Below are 20,273 nucleotides of genomic sequence, written 5' to 3' on the forward strand. Positions count from 1 at the left end.
ATTGGCTGGTGGGGGCTCCATTTAATCTGTGGCTCCCACTACAGAGTCCTCCCCCTCCTTGTACTCCTCCCCCCTCTCTCAGCCTGCCCGCCCTGACAGCATCCACACACTGCAGAGTGTGTGTGTCTGTTCCAGGGAGAATATCAGCTGTGCACAGGGAGGAGAGGATTAGCTCGAGCACTCAGCTCATCTGCATACACGTTCTCAGAGAAGTACATGAGCACCCAGTGCTGCTCCTCTTTTGTATAAAACCTGGCACTGCCATCACACAGGCTCCACTTCATCTACTGTCACTGCTGAGAGAGGATTTAAAGGGACCACTGTTGTTGTTTTGTCTTCTTTTCACATGATTTTCACAACCTATTTTTAAACAATTGTCTGTGACGTCTCTACATTTTTTGGGACAATGAAACTGATATCCTCTGAGTTGGACTTGCTCTAAGCACCAAAGAGTTTTTTCTTCTCTTTTTTTGAGCACTTTTTCCCTCTGTGGTTTGGTTTGGGAGCTTGTAGTACCAGGATGCCATCTAGAGAGTCCTACGAGATTCACAAAGAAGAGAAGTCCCTGGTGCAAAAGGCCAAGCGAGAGGCCAATCAGGAGGATATTCTGGCTGCAGCTCTGGGGATGAGGATGGGGCCACAGAAACCTCCAGCCACTTTCTGGCAGCCGCTTAAACTATTCGCCTATTCACAGCTCACCTCACTGGTGCGCAGAGCTTCGCTGAAGGAGAGCGAGCGGACTCCGAGATCTGAGAAAGTCCACAACTTCAAGGTAAAAACTCAAACAACTCTTGTCAGTTTTTCCTCTTCCAAAATCGTTGCTTTAATTTCATCATGTGTGGCCTGAGGGCTCTGGTGGGAAATGAAAGGAGGAACAGGAGGAGGAGGAGGAGGTGTTAGAGAGTGGGAGAGAGAGGGGATGAAAAACAGAGCTGTTTTAGTCTGTCCAGTGAGCCTTTATCAAAAGAAAATCTGTTGGGTGGTCTGTGGAGCACTGCTGTTAGTTTGAGCAGCAGATGGAGAGATTAGGCGGATGGAGAGGGGAAACAGTGGAGGAGTGTTTCCCTGTTTGGCTCCAGCTCACTCTACTGGTTTGGCTGGTTAATGATGGAGAGTATAGCACCTGAAAAATAACCTTCAAGGCTTTTAAACTGATACATACAAATCTCTTTTTGCTGTTTTGAACTATTCTACCACTGATTGTTGCATTTCAACGACTGAAAGTGTAATAAATATTAACAGTCCTTAAAAATGGAAAAGTTCATGTGTTTATATATCACACAACAAAGGAAAAAAATGATGAAGTGAAAACATTAGCGAGGGCAGGATTTTAAGCTTTTCAGGCCCTCTGATATAAAATGAAAGCACAGTTTGACCTATTTATTCAAACCCCCAGCCTTTAAAATGAATTAATCCCTTTTATTGCATCCTGTACAGTAACTGCTTGTTTTGCATGTTAACAGACAGCACAGTATGAATCACAGAAACTAACAAATAATCGTATGAGCAGAGAGATCAAAAGCAGCACCATATTATTACTAGTACTAGTATTTGCCCATTTGTGTGTTGAATATGTTGTCATGCCACAACGTACATGTTGCATAATTAGTGTTGTGATAAGATATTGTAAGTAACTTTGTTGTTAATTCTGCCTAATGCACAGGAGAGACAGAGGATCGAAATTCTGTTTTCTCAGAACTCAGAGAAACACAAGAACATCAGATAACAGACGACAAAGATTAAAGACAGAAAACAGCAAGAACAGACAATAGTGCAATTTGTCAGTTGTCAAATAAGAATGCATCTGAAAGCGGTTGAGGGATGACACATGGCATGATATTAGAACTATTTAATGATATAGTTATCAAAAGCTTTGATACTTTTTATTTTAATCCAGGTTCAATCTTTGATTTCAGGTCAATTTATGCCTCCAATAAATGTTGTTTGAGCCCAAATAAATCAAAATGCACATGTTCTGTTCTTTGTGTTAAGTAGGAATCCTGCGATTCTGCAAACAAGTTTCGAAATATCAGGTGACATCCCTGCAGGTGATTGGAGTAACCATAGAAGGAGAGTTGTTGACTCGTGCTCCCACAGGCCTCTCTGATTGGCTGAACTGTTGTTAGCTGCTGAAGCGAGAGAGGATCCCTTTCCTGTTTCCATAACGAATCTCTCTGACAACTTGCACCTTCACCCTGGTGAAAGTGACAATCCTGCTGTGGCATGATGACAAGTCCCTGCTGCACCTACCTCAGTACTGTCAGTTAGAGTTTCTGTTTGAACAACAATCCTCCTCCACCACACACATAATCCTCTTCCTCCTCCGCCTCCTTTAAGATGGCAGCACCCACAGGTCTCCAAAGAAGAAGACGGGGGTATCTGTGGAGTAAACTGGCGAAGCCCCCCCTGCTGCTTTCTTTCTGTGGGGTCATTGCTCTTCATCACTAAAATGTGTCACTGTCTCCCTCTCTCTGCTGCAGGTCCACACCTTCAGAGGGCCTCACTGGTGTGAACACTGTGCCAACTTCATGTGGGGACTGATGGCTCAAGGGGTCAAATGTGCAGGTACAGATTGTTCTGAAACACTCTTATTTAAATCCTGCACAGAAAGTGAACATTGCTATATATGGGTTACTCGGTTTTTAGTGCATCTGGAGGATTATTGTTTTAATCCACAATCCCAACAGTAGTTTGTGGATCGAGGGTTGTATAACACATTGAAGTAAGGGCTTGATTATTCTGATGTAACACATACGTAAGACCATTTAAAAACCTTATTTATGGCTTTTGTGATGTGTGATTAAGATCAGAAGAAACAAAAAAAGAACACGTTTAAGCACAATCACTGCTGAAAGATTATTTTTTTTATAACATCCTAATCTTTTCTAATCTCTTTGGAAAGAACGAATAGTAGATCTTTTTTTGGTTGTTTTTCCTGATCTTGTTGTTATTATAGAAACAAATCTGTGCGTCCACTTCACTGATTTTAATGCCTGAGCATTTGCTCTGTTGGAGTAAACATGCAACAGTAGAAGCAATAATGATGGATTTGTAGGTCAGTACTTTGTATGTTCCCAATGATTCTTTCTTTGTATGTGCTTCACATTTTGAATATTTTCTTGTGACAACTTCACCTACAGTCCAAACATTTAATGACTGTTACATATACAGATCTAGTCCTGTTATACTGAGGTTATTGGTTCTGTTATATTTTCCTACTTTCTTGTGAAAAACTCAGATTGGATTTCTGTTTCAATGCAGCTGTTGTCAGAAATCCTTCTACGTCCCAGAATAGAGCGATGATACAGGCTGGTGTCTTTCTTTCATGTTTTATTGATGAAACAAAGTGTGTCACACAAAACTGTGCGAGCTCTGGCGTTAATTATTAATGTATTGATTTTGAAAGCTGACAATGGAAAGGAAATGCTCACAATGTTAGGAGCCTATCTCTATAAACTCTTATCTTCTCATTCCTTCAGACTAGACCACAGCAATTGAATCTGGGGCAGAGAAGTCTCACATGATGCTCACATTTGCATACCAAAAAAAAAAAAAAATCTTCTCCTACTACTCCCCCCTTTTTTCTTTTTGTATGCGTGAACTGGTTTTGGCTGAGTGCCAGAAAGCCAGCCTCTGCTTGTGCTTGTTGTGCCACATTTTTTTCATCACAGTGCACTCCCCCCTCCTCACACAGCCTCATCCCATCATGCCCGTGAAGGAAAACAAAGCTGGCATGTCTCTTTAATGAGGAGCAGAGCTGGGAGCGTGGGTAAAGAGCTCCGTTTCCACACACATTCAAATTCAACCGTAAAGCTAGGTCAAGCAGCTCAACCCCTATTTTACTGGAAATGGTGGAAAAACCTGAACCATTTGACGATTGCAAGTGCCTCTTTTTGTTTTTCAAATTCAGCCAGAGAGAAACCACTTCAAACTAGAAACTGCTGATCAAAAGCTGATAAGAAATTAGCATCCAGCCACCATTAAACGGCTCCTTACAGCCCTTTAGCGAAAACTGATCTGCAGCCTCTTTGCCAGAGACAGAGCTGATGTGCACGAAAACATGTGCCTCATCTCCAGGCTTTGGTGTCCCAGAGCCCCCCCCCCCCCCATCTTTTACACCCATGGGACCTCACATGGACACCAGGAGCTCAGCAGACCAGGGTGTGATGACAGGTCCTCCTCTATTATACCCCCTGTCTCGTATACTTAAGAGAATCATCTCTTCAAGTAATTACATTTCTGCATCAATGCATATAAAAGCAGGCTGGGTGAATTTCTCCAGGGACCCATATTAATCTAAATAATGTCTGAGGTCCCTCAGAAGCGAGCCTTCCACGCTTTTAGAGGTTTTAGAATAAAAAGGCAGTTATGAGGGAACCCAATGTTATTTATTTTCTTATGTTTCTGGATACAAAAGCACATGGTTCTGTCAAAAACAATGAAAAGCCTTTTGGAACTTGGAGACGGCTCAAAAGATCTAAGAGCTTGAAGAGCTGCCCCATTTTAGTCTGGGAAACTAGGTCTAGTGTAGCCCGCAGCGGCTCAATTGCTGCTTCCACTGCTATTGTGTGCGAGCTGAGATTTGGAAAAGAACAGAGCACGCAGCAGCTCTGACTCTCCCTCCTCCAGGCCACGGCTTTTTCACTGCTCCTCTAATTCCCTCCATGCTTCTCTGTTACAAAGCCGAGCCACAGAGTCGCTCTCATCGGGCTCCTCTGCTTCCGACAAGGTGAATCCTGCCCTGAAACAACTCTGCCTCAGGCCCTGTGCGCTGTGACAGGATACAGTACTTAGAGCGACATCATTACTAATATGCACTTTGAACAACCAGTGAGAGACACTGAATATCTGAAAATGTGAAATAGACAAAAGACTATCAGTAAGAAAATGTCCTCCCATTTTCAAACAAAAACAAACATTTGCCTTTTTCGTAAAATGTGTTAAAACATAATTGACTTTTATAAATCAGTGATACAACATTGATGTCCGGTCTTGTGATTGCTTCGCTGTTTTTAATTATTAAATGGCCCTTTTAGAGGTGACTTTGGATCTATCTACAACTCAAGGTGACCCAATGTTGTGTGTTAGAGAGAGGAGCTCTCTGGTGTTCATGCGACATTTAGAGGGCAAATATTGATCAAGGGAATTAACACTGTTCTGCGAGCCAAAACACACAGGAAACCAGCCAACCAAATCGAAATGAACCTGATGTTGAGTGTGAATTTACATAATATCCCTCTGTTAAGAGATAAAACGACTGACCTGCAAGAAATAATTCAGTTAAGACTGAATTCTGTTGGGCAGATTTCATAAAAGCACCACCTTTTCCTCTCTGACTTACAATCCAACGACAACTAGATGCACTAAACCTGCTGTCTCTCTTTTCCTCTGTGTAGATTGTGGTTTAAACGTCCACAAGCAGTGCTCTCCTCTGGTACCCAATGACTGCAAGCCAGACCTGCGACACATCCGTAAAGTGTACAGCTGTGACCTCACGACCCTGGTGAAAGCCTACAACACAGCACGGCCAATGGTGGTGGACATGTGCATACGAGAGATCGAGTCCAGAGGTATGTGTGGGCATTCAGTATGTTCGATATGTTTTTTTAAATATAAGACCATTATTTCAAGCCAAGATACTGATTGCATAATTTTTAAGCCCGAACAGCATCCTTATTGACTGAATCAGAAATTTAAATATTTAGCTGAAAGAATTTTATACACAAAGAATAATTGAACCTTATAAGCCACATCATGCCTAAATATTAAATTGAGATATCACTAATTACTTATTTTTGACATTTCCATTCAAATGCATTGAGAGGACCAACATTTTTTTTTTGTAACAACCTTTGATGAACAGTAGATGGGTTATGTTGCAGGACTGTTACAGATGTGATGAGGATGTGTGAATGTAGTGTGCTTTCTGAAATTACACAGTGTTCTCCTAACACTCTGTTTGTTATCAAAGATTTTCGACAATGAATTGTCAGGGAGTTTATTTTTAATAACATCCTGCAGGTTTCATATGATAACCATGCTTACTATACTGCATCTTATCTTAATGTATCGAATCATATCGTATTGTAGCGTAGCGTAGTGTATAAAATGTGAGATCTAAAATTTACTCTGAGCATATTTTGAATAGGGATATAAATTCCTCTGCTGAAGTAATGGAATTGAAGTGTAGTTGCCCAAAATTCATACTTTCAGCCTAAATATTACTAAATGTCTCTTTTGAAGGTTTGGTTTTTGGAAGAAATAGAAATCCTTTTTTTCTGAGACTTATGAGGCTTGTTGTTGAACAGCTTTATTTTAATTTTATAGAAAACAAAAGTCTGATTACACTACTAACTGAGTTAATGATTTCTGAGCTGGTAATGACTGAGAGGAGTGATGAGTGTGCGGCTGGTAATTGTAAGTGTGTAATGAGGAATACATTACTGTGTTTCCTGCTGCCTTATTAGATTGCATTTCAGTTAAATCATTCAGCCTTGTAGGAAACTCATTGCTCCCTCATTGTGTGCCCTCTAAAAATGTCTGTAGCTAAGTTTGATTTATGTCTTTATTATTTTGCCCAGTGATGCAGAAAACTATTTGCATCTGCCCATGTTGTACCATTGTGGACATTTTATCCGTAATTTCCTATGCATATTTAAGAGCATATTTGATGTTTCTAAATGACCCAGGGTGGTACATACAGGTGTATTTTTCTGAATTACTATTGACAGCGTGACGATTTCTGAAAGGTTGTTAATTTCCTGTTCTCTGATCCAGGACTGAGGTCTGAAGGTCTCTACAGGATATCTGGTTTCAGTGACTCTGTGGAGGAGGTCAAGATGGCGTTTGACAAAGGTGAATATTCCTTTTTGTTCTGCATGTTGCAGCTCTTTTATAGATTCCTGTCACATCCAAGCACAGTGACTGACATTGCGTGCTTTCATATGTTTACATCCTACTCACATGACATTTTCAATTAATGAGAAAGTGACACATTTGCGAAGGATTACTGTCCATCTGGGAGTGCAGAGCTCATCCTGACAAGTCACTCTCACGCAGTGTGGACAGACAAGGGGGGACCTCAGGGGATACTAACCCTGGATGTTCTCACACTGTTTAAACAAAGCTGCTGTATAAAAAAAAAAAAAAAAGCTCTTCTCTGTGTTGGGATTCAGTAGCAGACTTATTGAGAATGAGGCTGGCTCAACAGTGTGAATTTTAACTGTATGAAAAAGCCTGCAGCACTGGGCTAAACTCTGAGCCAGATCGGCATGTGGGAGATCATCCATGACAGAGTGTCATTCCAGCTCACAGCACTGTGATGTTCAGTCTGCCAGCACAAGTAGGCCATGGCCTCTCTGGAAAGCATGCAGAACTGAAGAGAAGTCGGACTTAAACAGGCCAGGCGGATGATAGCAGCTCCTTTGCAAAATACAGAGCAGGAGAATTTTTTTTGACACCCCCCCCAACACACACAAACTGGTCTTCATTCCTATTCTGATGTGGTAGCGCTTATTTGAACTTTTATATAGTGTGAGAACTAATTTTCTTCTTCTCCTTGTCTCCCTTTTTCCATCATACCTCCCCACAGATGGCGAGAAGACAGACATCTCAGTGAATTCCTATGAAGACATCAATATCATAACGGGCGCTCTCAAACTGTACCTGAGGGATTTGCCTGTTCCTGTTATCTCATACGACGCTTACCCGAGGTTCATCGAGGCTGCAAGTGAGTCGCAACCAAACAAATTACTCAGAAACACACCTGTTTCAGAGGGACATACTGCTTTGATCTAAGAGTGTGAACACATATGGTTTATATTCATGCGCCTTAATTCTGTTGGTGGTTTTGGTTCATGCAGAAAATAGTTTGTGTGCACAAAATCAATCACATGTAAAATGCTCATTAGCATTGGAAACCTCAAGTCCTCACACAAACTGATGGCTTTCAGACCTTACAGGAAATTCTTGTATTGAGTCCTCTATATGGTTTTTGTCCGTGGTTCAGAGAGGGTATTGTTGCCTCGCTAACAGCACGCTGCTTTCTGTTTCTGCACAGAGCTCACAGATCCAGAGAAGAAAGTGGAAGCTTTCCGTGAGGCTCTGGCTCTGCTCCCGCCATCTCACAGTGAAACTTTGAAGTACCTCATGGCGCACTTAAAAAGGTGATAATTCAAGAGATACTCTGACAGAGTCGGACCTAAGTCTTGGAGAAGTTTTCATTTTGTGTAATCTCTCCAGATTCCACATCATTTTGTTCGTCACCATCCCATAATAGTTTACTTCTGCAAGACTAGAGTCCCATGAAATGTGTCAAAAAAGTGTAAATATGTCATAAAAAGCAACACAACCTCAAAGACAACTTTGATGTTCACTTTCATTGTGGCTATTGCCAGTCACCATGTCATCATTATTTTGGTTGACATATTATTGCAATAATATCATATTATATTGCCATCTTAGAAATGGAAGTCACTTGACTGTACGATATTATGGGTATTATTATCATGTTCATCATCATGTTTCAGCATCTGTCTATGTTGCTAATGCAATGTGTCTTTGCAGGGTGACACAGAATGAGGAGTTTAACCTGATGAACGCAGAAAACCTTGCAATAATTTTCGGCCCCACCCTCATGCGCGCACCAAACCTGGATGCCATGACAGCACTCAATGACATCCGCTACCAGAGGCAGGTGGTGGAGCTGCTTATTAAAAAAGAAGACGTTCTCTTCTAGACACAGATCAGGACTTTTAATGCTGTCTGATAATTCCTTTGTGTAAAGACTTGAATGAATGTTTGTAAGACATTTATTGATACATTTTTTAAATGCCCTGCATATGGACTAGTGCTGCCCTAACAGTTGTCCTCCCTTGGGTTAAGGGTTGGCGATAAAATTACACTTGTACGTACTCTATTTCTCCCCATTTCTGTCGGGGGATTTTCCGAAGCCGACAGACCAGCGTGCATGGTGCGAGGTCTTTGTTGCTTTGTAGTCATAACCCAGCATGTGTTCAGATTGTGTAGCCCTATGATTTATGCTTTTGCCTATTCTCTAGTCCACATTCCCAGCTGCCTGCAGTGCAGTTTTTTTTCTGTGAAACATTGTACAGCTGGATGTAAAAATAAGCTACTGATTTTTCTGGGGTGATTTCTATGATGCCTTTATGATGTATCTTTTTTTTTTATCTCCTCAACTGTTTTTATGTAACCTGAAGTAATTTAATGAGCCTTTCCTGTTATTGTGTACACACTGGTGAATTTGCCTGACCTTAACATTTTTATTGTGTTATAAGCAGAATTATCTGTGAGTTTAATTTTGTACTGTGATGTTTTGTACACACTTGTGCATGATCACTTTAATTTATTAAACCTTTCTCTGATAAACAGTGTGTATAAGAGTTCTCTGAATTACTGTAGATATTATAGACTGTAAGAAGGGGACATGGCTGTGACATGAGTCAAAATTTCAATTGCATCTCACGTCTGTTGTTTTTGTTGTTGTCTTCACCAATAACTTTGATTAAGGAGAATGGCGTCTCTCCCATGCCGACAGTATAGACCAATTGCCCGTTTACTACACTTTTTTAACTTTCGCAGCAGGCTGAGGTTTTTGCATGCTATGCTTGAAACAGAGCCCACCAAACCTGCATATTGTTGTTTTAAGTGTAAGAGGTTGTTGTTTTGATGGAGACTTTATTCATGTTTACCACTAGGTCTACACTAAGAGTGAGGAAAACTGTGAGGAAACCTCGGGCCTGGAAGCATTGTCCTCACGGTTCAAATATTGAAGGATTTTACATTATTGGATACCAAAGGTTTGATGCAAGTGTTGCATGGTGGTAAGCAACATTCATAAACATGTAGACTCTGCCCAGAGATTGTGACGTCAAAATGATGCAGCTGTAATGCTGCCTCTGAAAACACATACCTCCTACAGACTGGATGCAGCTATAACTTACTGTCCAATGCAAACCGAGAACCCTTTATTTTATGATCTACTTCTCTTTTTCCTCTTTGAGGTATGAATGAAGTGTTGGCCTTGGATTAGACCAACAATTCCATTATCCCTCAAACATGCATTTACTCTGTGGAGAAGGCTATAATTGCTCTATCCCATCAGTCTCCATTGTTCTAAATAACAAAATAACTGGGTTACATGTTCCACCATGAATATGAACAATGCAGTTCACATTTGGGCCAGACCCATATACAGGACCCTCTGTATCTTCACAAGAGCTCAACATGTTTATCAATCCAAACTGAAAACAGTCTCCAACCACTCCATTTACTTTTGTTAGAATATTACTTTGCTTTATGCTGCAGTGCCCAAATGTTTATTAATTATTTATTGTTTAACTTTTTTTTTTAATCTTGAGCTTTGAGCTCACTGCCACAGACAAGGTATTGAGGTTGGGTATTATAGGAAGGCAGACAAACACTTTGTTTTAGTGTTTTGCTGAGATTTGTTTAATAATAACATTTTTACCCCTGGAAATAATACATAAAAAGCCCATGTAATTATTTTGCATGTTAGTTTGTGGATGGCAGATGAGACTAATTGTCCTCTATTCATGCAGCCTCACATCATGTGACTTTACTTACAGCCCTCTAACAACACATCAGTCACACTGATTCACTTTGAGATTAAAAGCAAACACACAACACCTTAGGCAACACCAGTTTTGCACTGCGAGACTGTTAATTGCTGGAAATATGTGAAAACCATGTCACATCAAATTTATGCATTTGAGGTTTAATTAGCCACAGGTTATGTCTTTCAGAGTCATTTCTTCGAACCAGCCATGCACAGCCATCGGGGGCTCATTACACGAGCACTGTGTCACACTGTTGAGGAAAAGGGAACCAATTCTAAATGTGTCCTCAGTCCAAGATTCAAATTAGATAATGACATTTTTTCTTAGTGTGAATGTGAGCTTTTTGCTACGATTACTAGAGAAATTTAACCTAATATTTGGCTGCCTATATCGTCTGATTACGCTGGCCATAGGTTTGCGTTTCCAGGTTATCCATCTTCACCAAAAAGCATTTAAAAGCAATCCCAGCCTGACATCTTATCACTTGGAACACATCACATTGATTTAATATAAGCTAAATCCAGACCTGTCTCTTGTGATTGTGTGGCAAAATTGGATTTCAACCAAGCTTCCCCCTCCATTATCAGCCATTTTGAAAACATCATATCTTGGTCTACATTAGTCATTGAGTGTGTAAGGGGGTAAACCACGCCAATAAAGCTATTGAGCGCTCTATCTTTCCATCAGATGCTGTGATAGCAGCGTGCAGGAGTCGTGTGTGCAGATGTATTGTGTGCTGGATGTGCCTCATTCACAGTAATGAGACTAAATTTAAAGGGCTGTGATCCATGAGATAAGTGACCTTTCTCTGTTGACTAGATGGTAATGAGTTCCTCCCGTCAAACAGCCAACCTGAATACATTTTCAAATGTTGAAGTCCTAAGAAATACTCACTTCAGCCATGTGAAGTACTTGTTATGGAAACATACATTCTGTTGAATTGAATCCAAGAAATGAAAGTAATTCTACTCAATAAATCTATATTTATGTTGAATCAATGTCCGTAAGTATATTGTTAAAAATGAAGCATAATCTTTTCTGTGAAAACTCTAATTTCACTAATCTCCATCGAAGCATAAACATCCAGTATGTTGTCCCGTTTTTAGCCAACCCCTGCCAATATTACATGGGAGCTTTCATTCAGATTCAATGAACATTTAATCACTAACAGAGCAGATACAAACACAAGGCTCACAGTCCTCCAGAGACTGGTATTGTGCTGCATGCCTTCAAAGTGTTGTAATTAACATTGAACCGAGCACCAAAAGAGTCCGGCTGAGCTGATATATTGCTGGCTTGTCCCATGTTAGATGACTGACTTGGAGGAAGGCAAAGTGGTGCTCACATGGTGTAAACTCAGGTGGACGGAGTGATTGGAGAGAGAGAGGGAGTGAAACGAACGACGGGGGAGGGTTGAGACAGATCTCTCTTAATTCAGACTTTGCCAAAATGGTCATTTGTCCTTAAGTGAGATGAATGAGGCTTGTGGTTGAGTGACTGGCTGATTGAACGGATCGGGGATGTGAGAAAATTGAGTTGCCTGACCCGTCACAGGCCCGGCAGGGTGGGATAGTGCAGAGCCAAAGGGGGAGATGTGGGTGCACCACCTGGCCTCCAGAAAACACATGGTTGTTTGAATCTCTAAAAAAAAAATAATTAATATCTTTGATGGTCAAAACACTTCATTCAGTGTTGGTATGTGTGGACTGGAGGAGGTATAGCTGGGGTTAATAGTTTTTTTAAATGAAATAGAACTACAAAATAATATACTTCAGAATCTGATCCTTTTTTGAGGAAACATCAAACACACAAAAGTACACAACACCACCTACAAACAATTGAACCCCAAATCGACAAAAAGCATCTGTGCTTTTAGCCAATGATGCAGACAGTTTTTATGCAGCTCTTTATTGTCCTTTTGTGGCAAGAAGGCATCCTCCACTATGTTTGCCATTAGCATCTTCAGTGCTAAGATTAGCAGTTGGTGCATATACATTAACTCGTAATACAGGAACACGAGAAATAAAACCAGAGATAATCAAGTACCGGCCACCTATGTCTCAAATTGTTTTGGTGTGAGTAAATGTATGGCATCCCCTCTGGACTTGGAGCTGAAGCTAGAATGGAATATTTCAGCAACCCAGGAACAACACAGTCTGACGATGATCATTTGAGCTCATGTCGGTCTCCTGCAAAAAAATAATATCAGATTTCAAACATTTTAAATGAGAAAGGACCCTGAATCTTTTAACAGTACTTCCCAAACCTTTAATGTTCCAGCTAATAAATCTGATATCTGAGCTTGTATTATCAGCCATGTGTAATAAACATAAGGACAGAAAGGACAACCTGATCCCAAACCCCCACCCCAAGGGAAGAAAAAAAAGAAAACACTCTAACATAAACAGTTCATTTTAAAATTAAATGAGGGTTGAATCCGAACAGAAAGTACATTCAGCTTAAGACAGTAACATCCAAAATGAAAGCCTAGCCATTTTTTTTAAAAATGCAAAATAATTGCATTTCAAATATGCAATTTTAAATTCATATGAATCATGATTAACAATTGAAATTTTGCAATTAATTGTGATGCATCTATTGTGATATAAATGAACAAGATTTACTTTCATGTTTAGTTATGGTAAAGATCCAAAGCTCCAATATTGTGTGTGTGTGTGTGTGTGTGTGTGTGTGTGTGTGTGTGTGTGTGTGTGTGTGTGTGTGTGTGTGTGTGTGTGTGTCACACAAACTAAATTTTATTCAATATGTTTCCACACTGAATAATATTATTCAGTGTGGAAACATGTTTTTGATTCACATGGGGCTGCATAATGAATACAAAGATTTCAGGACATTGTTAATAGTTCATCACTTACAGAATATGGTGAAAACGTAGAGCAGCAAGCATGTTGTGTCTTTGCTCCTCTAGGCTGTGTGTGGCCAAGTTCACTATGGGATATTTCAGTAGTGGATTACGCTGGAATGTTGATCTTATAACAGATGACACCGAATGTGGCCTTCTCAAATGACAAGCATCGGCAGCCAGTCACTCATACCGCTGTCAGACAATAACAACAAGACTGTGTGGGTGCAGAGCTGGAGGTTGCACCGTGAACCATTTGTGGGTGCTGAAAGAATGTTTTAGCTGGGTCAAACGTTTTCAATTCTCCAGTGGTCGACAGGCAACGAGGGGAACTTGGATTCCGGTTTTGGAAGCCTGCGTTTATTGACAAGAATGAATATTTTAATTTTAATTTTTCATCTGGTCATTCTGGCAGGTAGGAGATTGTTTAAAACTATTGAAGTGTGAGTTTGTTACCTGAAGAAACATATTATATCTGAATAACTTAACTTTGATTACTCTGTTGTTTAACGCACACTGACATTAAACAAACATCATTGAGTGTAGAAGAGTTGGGTCTTTTTAAAATGTATGCAAAGTGAAACCGTTTTGAGGTCAGTAAAGACTTTCAGATTTCTTACAAAGACATTTTTGTTTTTCGGCTATAACCAGCTTCATGATTGACAGGGGCATGTGCACTCTTTTTAGAATTCTTCTTAACCCCTTCCTGTCTGTCTCCACATGAACTCACCTGCAGTATTAAATTGAGGAAACTCCTTATGTTCCGATCCGAATGATTTGAGAAGTATTCAGCTGTTCAAACGACTTAATGCTGTAAAATGACCTTCAGTTCAAGGTCAGCTGAAAAACTGAAAGGGGATCCTGCTGGGGCTCGTGGTATACATTTAGAGGACATGACATGATGTACAAGAACATCTCTATTAACAAGCGCATGGGAGGGTTGGTATGTTTAAATCAAGTTTCTACATTTTTAATATTTACACTAGGACCACAGGGGTGAGAACATGCACATGAATGGGATTTCTTCCATTTACCAAGTAGATTACAAAAAGTATATCTACACCCTGAAAATGTGTACACAAAAAGAGATGAAAAGGAAAATGTGTCTGAATAGTTCAATTCAACTGTACAGCATTTTCATTTTTAAGTCTACTTAAATGTACATCTATGCAATGTCATGTACATGAACATATACAAACGTATTTTTTACCTATTCCATTTGTCAAATCTATTTTTAACTCATATTAAATGAACTCACCACAAGTATCAGATTTTCTTAAAGCAACACATTATGTTGGCACAGTGTAATCCTTTTCCTGCACACTCCAGCACCCTGATGAGAAGACAGGTGAGATATTTTAGTAATTAACCTGTAAACAACTATGAGCCCATGTTCTGCATGGTGTCTTTTTATTTTAGGCACCACCTGGGCCTCGAATGACGAAGCACGGCTCCTCAAAACCCTCTTCACTGGCTACAATAAGGTTGTCCGTCCTGTCAATCACTACAAGGACCCGGTGGTTGTAACTGTGGGCCTTCAGCTCATCCAACTCATCAGCGTGGTGAGGTCTCATGTCACAGACAATGTCACCCCATCTGTATTAAGAGTCGCTGTCACCAGCTGTCTGAACACATTTCTCTGCACTTACAGGATGAGGTCAACCAAATCGTCAGCAGCAATGTGCGACTGAAACAGGTTGGAAACACACGCTTACTTTATCTCAAACAAAGTCTCATAATAAAGAGGGCCACATCAGTGATGGTACTAATAGTAGTAACAGCAGAAAATTCAACAAACTTATTCTGCAAAGGATTAAATACCTGATTTATATATGTATTTTTTTTCTTGGGGGGCAGGGGGACATAGAGACAGGACAGTTGATAGAGTCAGAAATCAGGGAGAGAGTTGGTAATGACATGCAGGAAAGAAGCCGCAGGTTGGATTTAAACCCGGGCCGCCCGCTTGGAGGACTACAGCCTCCGTACATGGGACAGCATTCCCAATAACCTGATTTTTTTTTAAAAATTTATTCTGATGCCAAGAATATTTTATTTTGAAGATCCTTAATGTTCAGTATAGTACTCTAAAGAGTGTGTGGATCAAAACTATAAACCTCACTGAATATTATCTTAATGCCCTAACAAGTTATCTAAAACAATAGAGATTCAATAAGAGAGACAAAGATCTTAGTCTTGCATTGGGCTTATTTTGTTCAGCTTCAGTATCACTAAAAAAGTATTTTTTGATTAAATCAGTTTATTTTTCCCGTACAAAAAAAAGTGTTTTAAAGAGAGATATTTGAGCTCCCTCAAACCTTTGTGTGTCCAAAATATCTTCAAGTTGAAAATATATCTTCACAATTTTAATTACATCATATACTGTACTATTTTCTTTTTGACGATACACATTGATCACAGGTACCATCATGTTTCCAAGGTTTTCCCTGTCTGTTTTTTGCAGAAATGGAATGACGTGAACTTGCATTGGAATCCAGAGGATTACGGGGGCATCAAAAAGATCAGAGTTCCCTCCACTGACATTTGGCGGCCTGATCTGGTTCTCTACAACAAGTATGTTATCAGGCTATATTTAATCCTTGTGACTTTTTCTCTGAAACCTTTTTTTCATGACAGTAAGCTTATGTGACCTAAAATACCAGACTTCTAGAAACAATAAACACACCTGTTAGCATGGGTTTGAATCACACTTTCCTATACTCCAGTATGCAACGTGTGAAAGCTCAGATTTCATTAGGCTAAATCTGGACTATGTAGTCCTACCCCCCTTCCCTTACCATATGCTGCATCTGACACACTGCTGTTTTTCCCTGACAACCAGCCTCACTTCCACAACAACTTGAGCCAAGCTTAGCATTGGTTGGCTCTGTTGTACCCATCCTCAGGCACTGATGTCTCTCTGCGTTAATATTGAACTTATTATCCCCCATGCTGATGTCGCCTGTGTTTGTCTGTGCCCGCAGTGCTGATGGTGACTTTGCCATCGTTCATGAGACCAAAGTGTTGCTGGAGCACACAGGGATGATCACGTGGAACCCACCTGCTATCTTTAAAAGCTACTGTGAAATCATTGTGCTGCATTTCCCCTTTGACCTCCAGAACTGCAGTATGAAACTGGGGACCTGGACCTACGACGGAAACCTTGTCGTTGTTAATCCTGTAATTTCATTCAGACTATTCATAGTTCTTTTATACATTTTACAAAATTCCATTTTGAGGAGTTTTCATGATGATATATAGGTCAAAAGTTGAAACCACTCTTTTGTCTCTTAAATACAATGTTAAAATTAGCAGCCAGTTAGCTATCCTTTGCATAAAGCCAAGAAACGGGCAAAACAGACAGCCCCTCTTTGTCTGAGGTTAAAAAAACTGAAATGCTGATGTTTATTAGTTGATATCACCCTGTGTTGTCTTTACCAGGATGATGACCACCCTGATCTCAGTAAATTCATGGAAAGTGGAGAGTGGGTGATGAAGGGTCACCGTGGCTGGAAGCACTGGGTTTACTACGCTTGCTGCCCTGAAACCCCTTACTTGGACATCACCTACCACTTCCTCATGCTGAGGCTTCCATTGTACTTCATCGTAAATGTTATCATCCCCTGCATGCTTTTCTCCTTTTTGACTGGACTGGTCTTCTATCTCCCTACAGACTCAGGTAAGTTTTCAAAATCTTCAAATTGTTTCTTTTCAGTTGAACAATATCATTTTAGGTATTCGTAAAAAGAATGATTATAAGACATCGAACAACCATCAGTTTACAGTTGAGCACAAGCCTTTTTTATTCTGATTTAAAAAGCAAAAATGTAACAAAACACTTATTAAGTCTAATTTAGACATTTTTAAACATGCATCACACAAGACTGATGCACTAAACTGTATAGTTTATGTTAGATGTCATAGCTTTATCTCATTGTTGGTCACATTGACATGTGTATAGCATCTTTATGTGTTGACCATAATTCAGTTGACAATTATAAGTAGCTAAACGGCATACATACACTGCTTTGGAATTTAACTGCTATAGTTGTTTTACATAAAACACAGATCAGAACAATACTTTTCTGATATTTTCCCCGTTTAAGATTCTTCATTAAATACAACATTAGGAAGGCATTTTAAGTTTTGTAACACACTACTCGATGGCTTCATGGAAAGGATTAAACATTAAATAATTTTAATTGTCCTGATGTTAAACTATGTGTGGTGGTAACATTTAGCAAGATTCTCAACGTTTTTGAGTTTTGGAAACCTTTGTACTGCAGAAAATTAAAACAGCCTATGTGCTAAAGCCTAAATGTCACAACAAAAAGGTATCTGTGTGAATATGATAAATAGTTTCATTCGTCATTCAGTTACATTTTGGGAAATTAAGTGTTTAGCTTCATTGATAGACCAGATGATCAACAACATTTACATCTTTGTTTGCTGAAGTTGATACAGCAAGTTTGCTTAGCTAAACCCAAAGATTGAATTGAGGTGCATTTTGTTGTTTTTGGATTGAGTAAGGCTGTCTGTTCCCATCTTCACTCACTCATTGTGCTATTATTTGATACCTGTTTCCTTGCAGTATCTCCAGTACAGACATTCATCCTTAAATGTCTTATTATGTAGAATAGTTCAGGTGTGGTGAACCGTGACACTTACACACACTATGAGTAACATTGATACACAATGAATTTGAATTATAAGGCCCATGTATGAACTAAGAATATGGTAGTGTATTATGAATACACAGATATGTGATAAGTGTTGGAAAAATCCTAGTTCTTATTCTTCTCTTCTGACTGAGGTTTCCATACATCACTTGCTGCAGGAAAAGTGCACATCTGGCCATGTTCCCAGTGTGTGGGTCTGCCTCATTACCCAGGGTCCCTCTGTGCTGTCATGTCTGAAAGCAGGCCTTTGCTTTAATGTATAATACATCACTTGATCCTAGTTTCTGATATGGCGGCTGACAGGAAAGTGTGGAAGAAATGCTGGTGCCCAAAGACGCTCTCTCTGGGATAACTGCTCTCTTACTGCGCTACAAAAACAACACGTCTTGCATATCACTTTTGAACTAGTGTCAGAATCTGTTTACGTGTGCTGTTGTTGGTTAAAACAATACCCCAACAAAGTTTCAGACTCAGGTGTTCAAAAAACTGTTACCTGATATTACAGGAGGACATCTATGGTAGAAATGATAAGTCTGGTTTAACAGACTCTTATTTCCCTAGTTGCAAAATAAATAGAAGATTCCCATATCCTTCAAATAGCCTACTCTCGCAACCCTTCCTCTTCAGGCTTTGAAATACAACTCTAAATGCTCACGCATCAAAAATATCTCTTATGATGTTCTGTGCCTTGAGGAAAGTTTTAAACATATTCTTAAAAGTGAACAGAAGCACTAAGCATGTCTTGTTGTGTTTCCAAGGTGAGAAGATGACCCTCAGCATCTCCGTCTTATTGTCTCTTACTGTCTTCCTGCTGGTCATTGTCGAGCTGATCCCCTCAACCTCCAGTGCTGTACCGCTCATTGGGAAATATATGCTCTTTACAATGGTCTTTGTCATTGCCTCAATCATCATCACGGTCATTGTCATCAACACCCACCACCGCTCACCAAGCACTCACACCATGCCTGACTGGGTCCGGAAGGTGAGTGAAAAAGAGTATTAAAAAAAAGGCTTCTTTTCTTTTGATGGCAGAGCTTAATAATGAGAATTGAAATTGTCCTTTTGGCCCTGGCATGCTTTGCAGAACAGCCTACTCTTTTTTTCTTTGTATTATGATACCATCTAGTGGTAGGAAGAAATAACATGTTTTAGTTTCATTAAATCAATTGCTCCACATGTGGCACATACATTACCATACATTTTTTTTATCCTTTCATGGCAGGTTTTTATTGAAATTATTCCAAATCTCATGTTCTTCTCAACGATGAAACGTCCAGGAAAAGAGAAGCAAACCAAGAGTATCTATGGTGCTGATTTTGACATCTCAGACATATCTGGAAACCAAACCATTCCTGTTCCGTACCAGTCACCCATCACCCAGAACCCTGATGTCCGCAGTGCCATTGAAGGAGTCAAGTACATTGCTGAAACTATGAAATCAGACGAGGAATCCAACAATGTAATCTTTATCTAATAGAAATGGTCTCTTTGTGTACATTTAATGAGTGTTGATTTTGAGGATATGACACATTGTCTATCTTTTCTTTTCAGGCTGCTGAGGAATGGAAGTTTGTGGCCATGGTGTTGGATCATATTCTGCTCTGTGTGTTCATGGCGGTGTGTCTAATCGGGACATTAGGAGTGTTTGCAAGCCGTCTCATTGAGCTGAGCATGCTTTAAAAACTGATGCATCTTTTTTACCTGTTGAACTTCTCAGACTAACAGTTTTGAAATGTATACATTTTTTCTAAAGCTCCTGGATATTGCACATGTAGCCCTTAAAAAATACATATTTAGCATGTGGAAGTCTTGGTTTCTTATCTTTTTGGTGTTTTAAGAAAGCTTCTATTCGTGTTTGTACAAGGTAATGTAGTATCTTGTTCATATTTTCGAACAAAAAAAGTGTTGTTTTTTATAATATATTCAGCCAATTGAAATTTTAAATTAATAAAATGTATTTGTTTATGGGGAACAGCAAATGAATTACATTCTTCGATGTGACAACATTTTTTTTTTTTTTTTTACTTTAATCACTCAGCCATGGAGCTTATAAAAAGTTCTACTCAATATAGGCCCATTTCAATCAGAAGAGACAAGTGATCAAGAAAATTATTTATTACAATGATAATATGAAAA

At 39.6% G+C, this 20,273-nt stretch overlaps 2 protein-coding genes across 2 annotated transcripts; both read left to right on the forward strand.

Annotated features, from left to right (window-relative positions):
• Positions 1 to 61: 61 nt before the first annotated feature.
• chn1 (chimerin 1) lies at positions 62 to 9,392 on the forward strand. Its single transcript, XM_079357635.1, has 7 exons — positions 62 to 772; positions 2,481 to 2,565; positions 5,397 to 5,570; positions 6,778 to 6,855; positions 7,592 to 7,729; positions 8,060 to 8,165; positions 8,566 to 9,392. Exons 1-7 carry the CDS (start codon positions 521 to 523, stop codon positions 8,735 to 8,737), a joined length of 1,005 nt encoding a protein of 334 aa, XP_079213761.1. The 5' UTR covers positions 62 to 520; the 3' UTR covers positions 8,738 to 9,392.
• A 4,278-nt stretch (positions 9,393 to 13,670) lies between these two features.
• On the forward strand, positions 13,671 to 20,109 carry LOC306832819 (acetylcholine receptor subunit alpha-like). Its single transcript, XM_079357808.1, has 9 exons — positions 13,671 to 13,876; positions 14,881 to 15,023; positions 15,113 to 15,157; positions 15,923 to 16,032; positions 16,443 to 16,638; positions 16,900 to 17,137; positions 18,896 to 19,119; positions 19,360 to 19,596; positions 19,689 to 20,109. The coding sequence occupies exons 1-9, from the start codon at positions 13,834 to 13,836 to the stop codon at positions 19,815 to 19,817; spliced, it is 1,365 nt and encodes a 454-aa protein (XP_079213934.1). The 5' UTR covers positions 13,671 to 13,833; the 3' UTR covers positions 19,818 to 20,109.
• The last annotated feature ends 164 nt before the right edge of the window (positions 20,110 to 20,273 follow it).

The sequence above is a fragment of the Symphodus melops genome, assembly GCF_947650265.1.
Source record: "Symphodus melops genome assembly, chromosome: 12".
Taxonomy (NCBI): Eukaryota; Metazoa; Chordata; class Actinopteri; order Labriformes; family Labridae; genus Symphodus; species Symphodus melops.

Bases quoted from the DNA above. Each gene is read 5' to 3' on its own strand.
- chn1 (XM_079357635.1), top strand. From the start codon at position 521: ATGCCATCTAGAGAGTCCTACGAGATTCACAAAGAAGAGAAGTCCCTG. The intron at 773-2,480 runs GTAAAAACTCAA...TCTCTGCTGCAG, and splicing joins AGAAAGTCCACAACTTCAAG to GTCCACACCTTCAGAGGGCC. The intron at 6,856-7,591 runs GTGAATATTCCT...ACCTCCCCACAG, and splicing joins CAAGATGGCGTTTGACAAAG to ATGGCGAGAAGACAGACATC.
- LOC306832819 (XM_079357808.1), top strand. From the start codon at position 13,834: ATGAATATTTTAATTTTAATTTTTCATCTGGTCATTCTGGCAG. The intron at 15,158-15,922 runs GTTGGAAACACA...TGTTTTTTGCAG, and splicing joins GCAATGTGCGACTGAAACAG to AAATGGAATGACGTGAACTT. The intron at 19,597-19,688 runs GTAATCTTTATC...TTTTCTTTTCAG, and splicing joins CAGACGAGGAATCCAACAAT to GCTGCTGAGGAATGGAAGTT.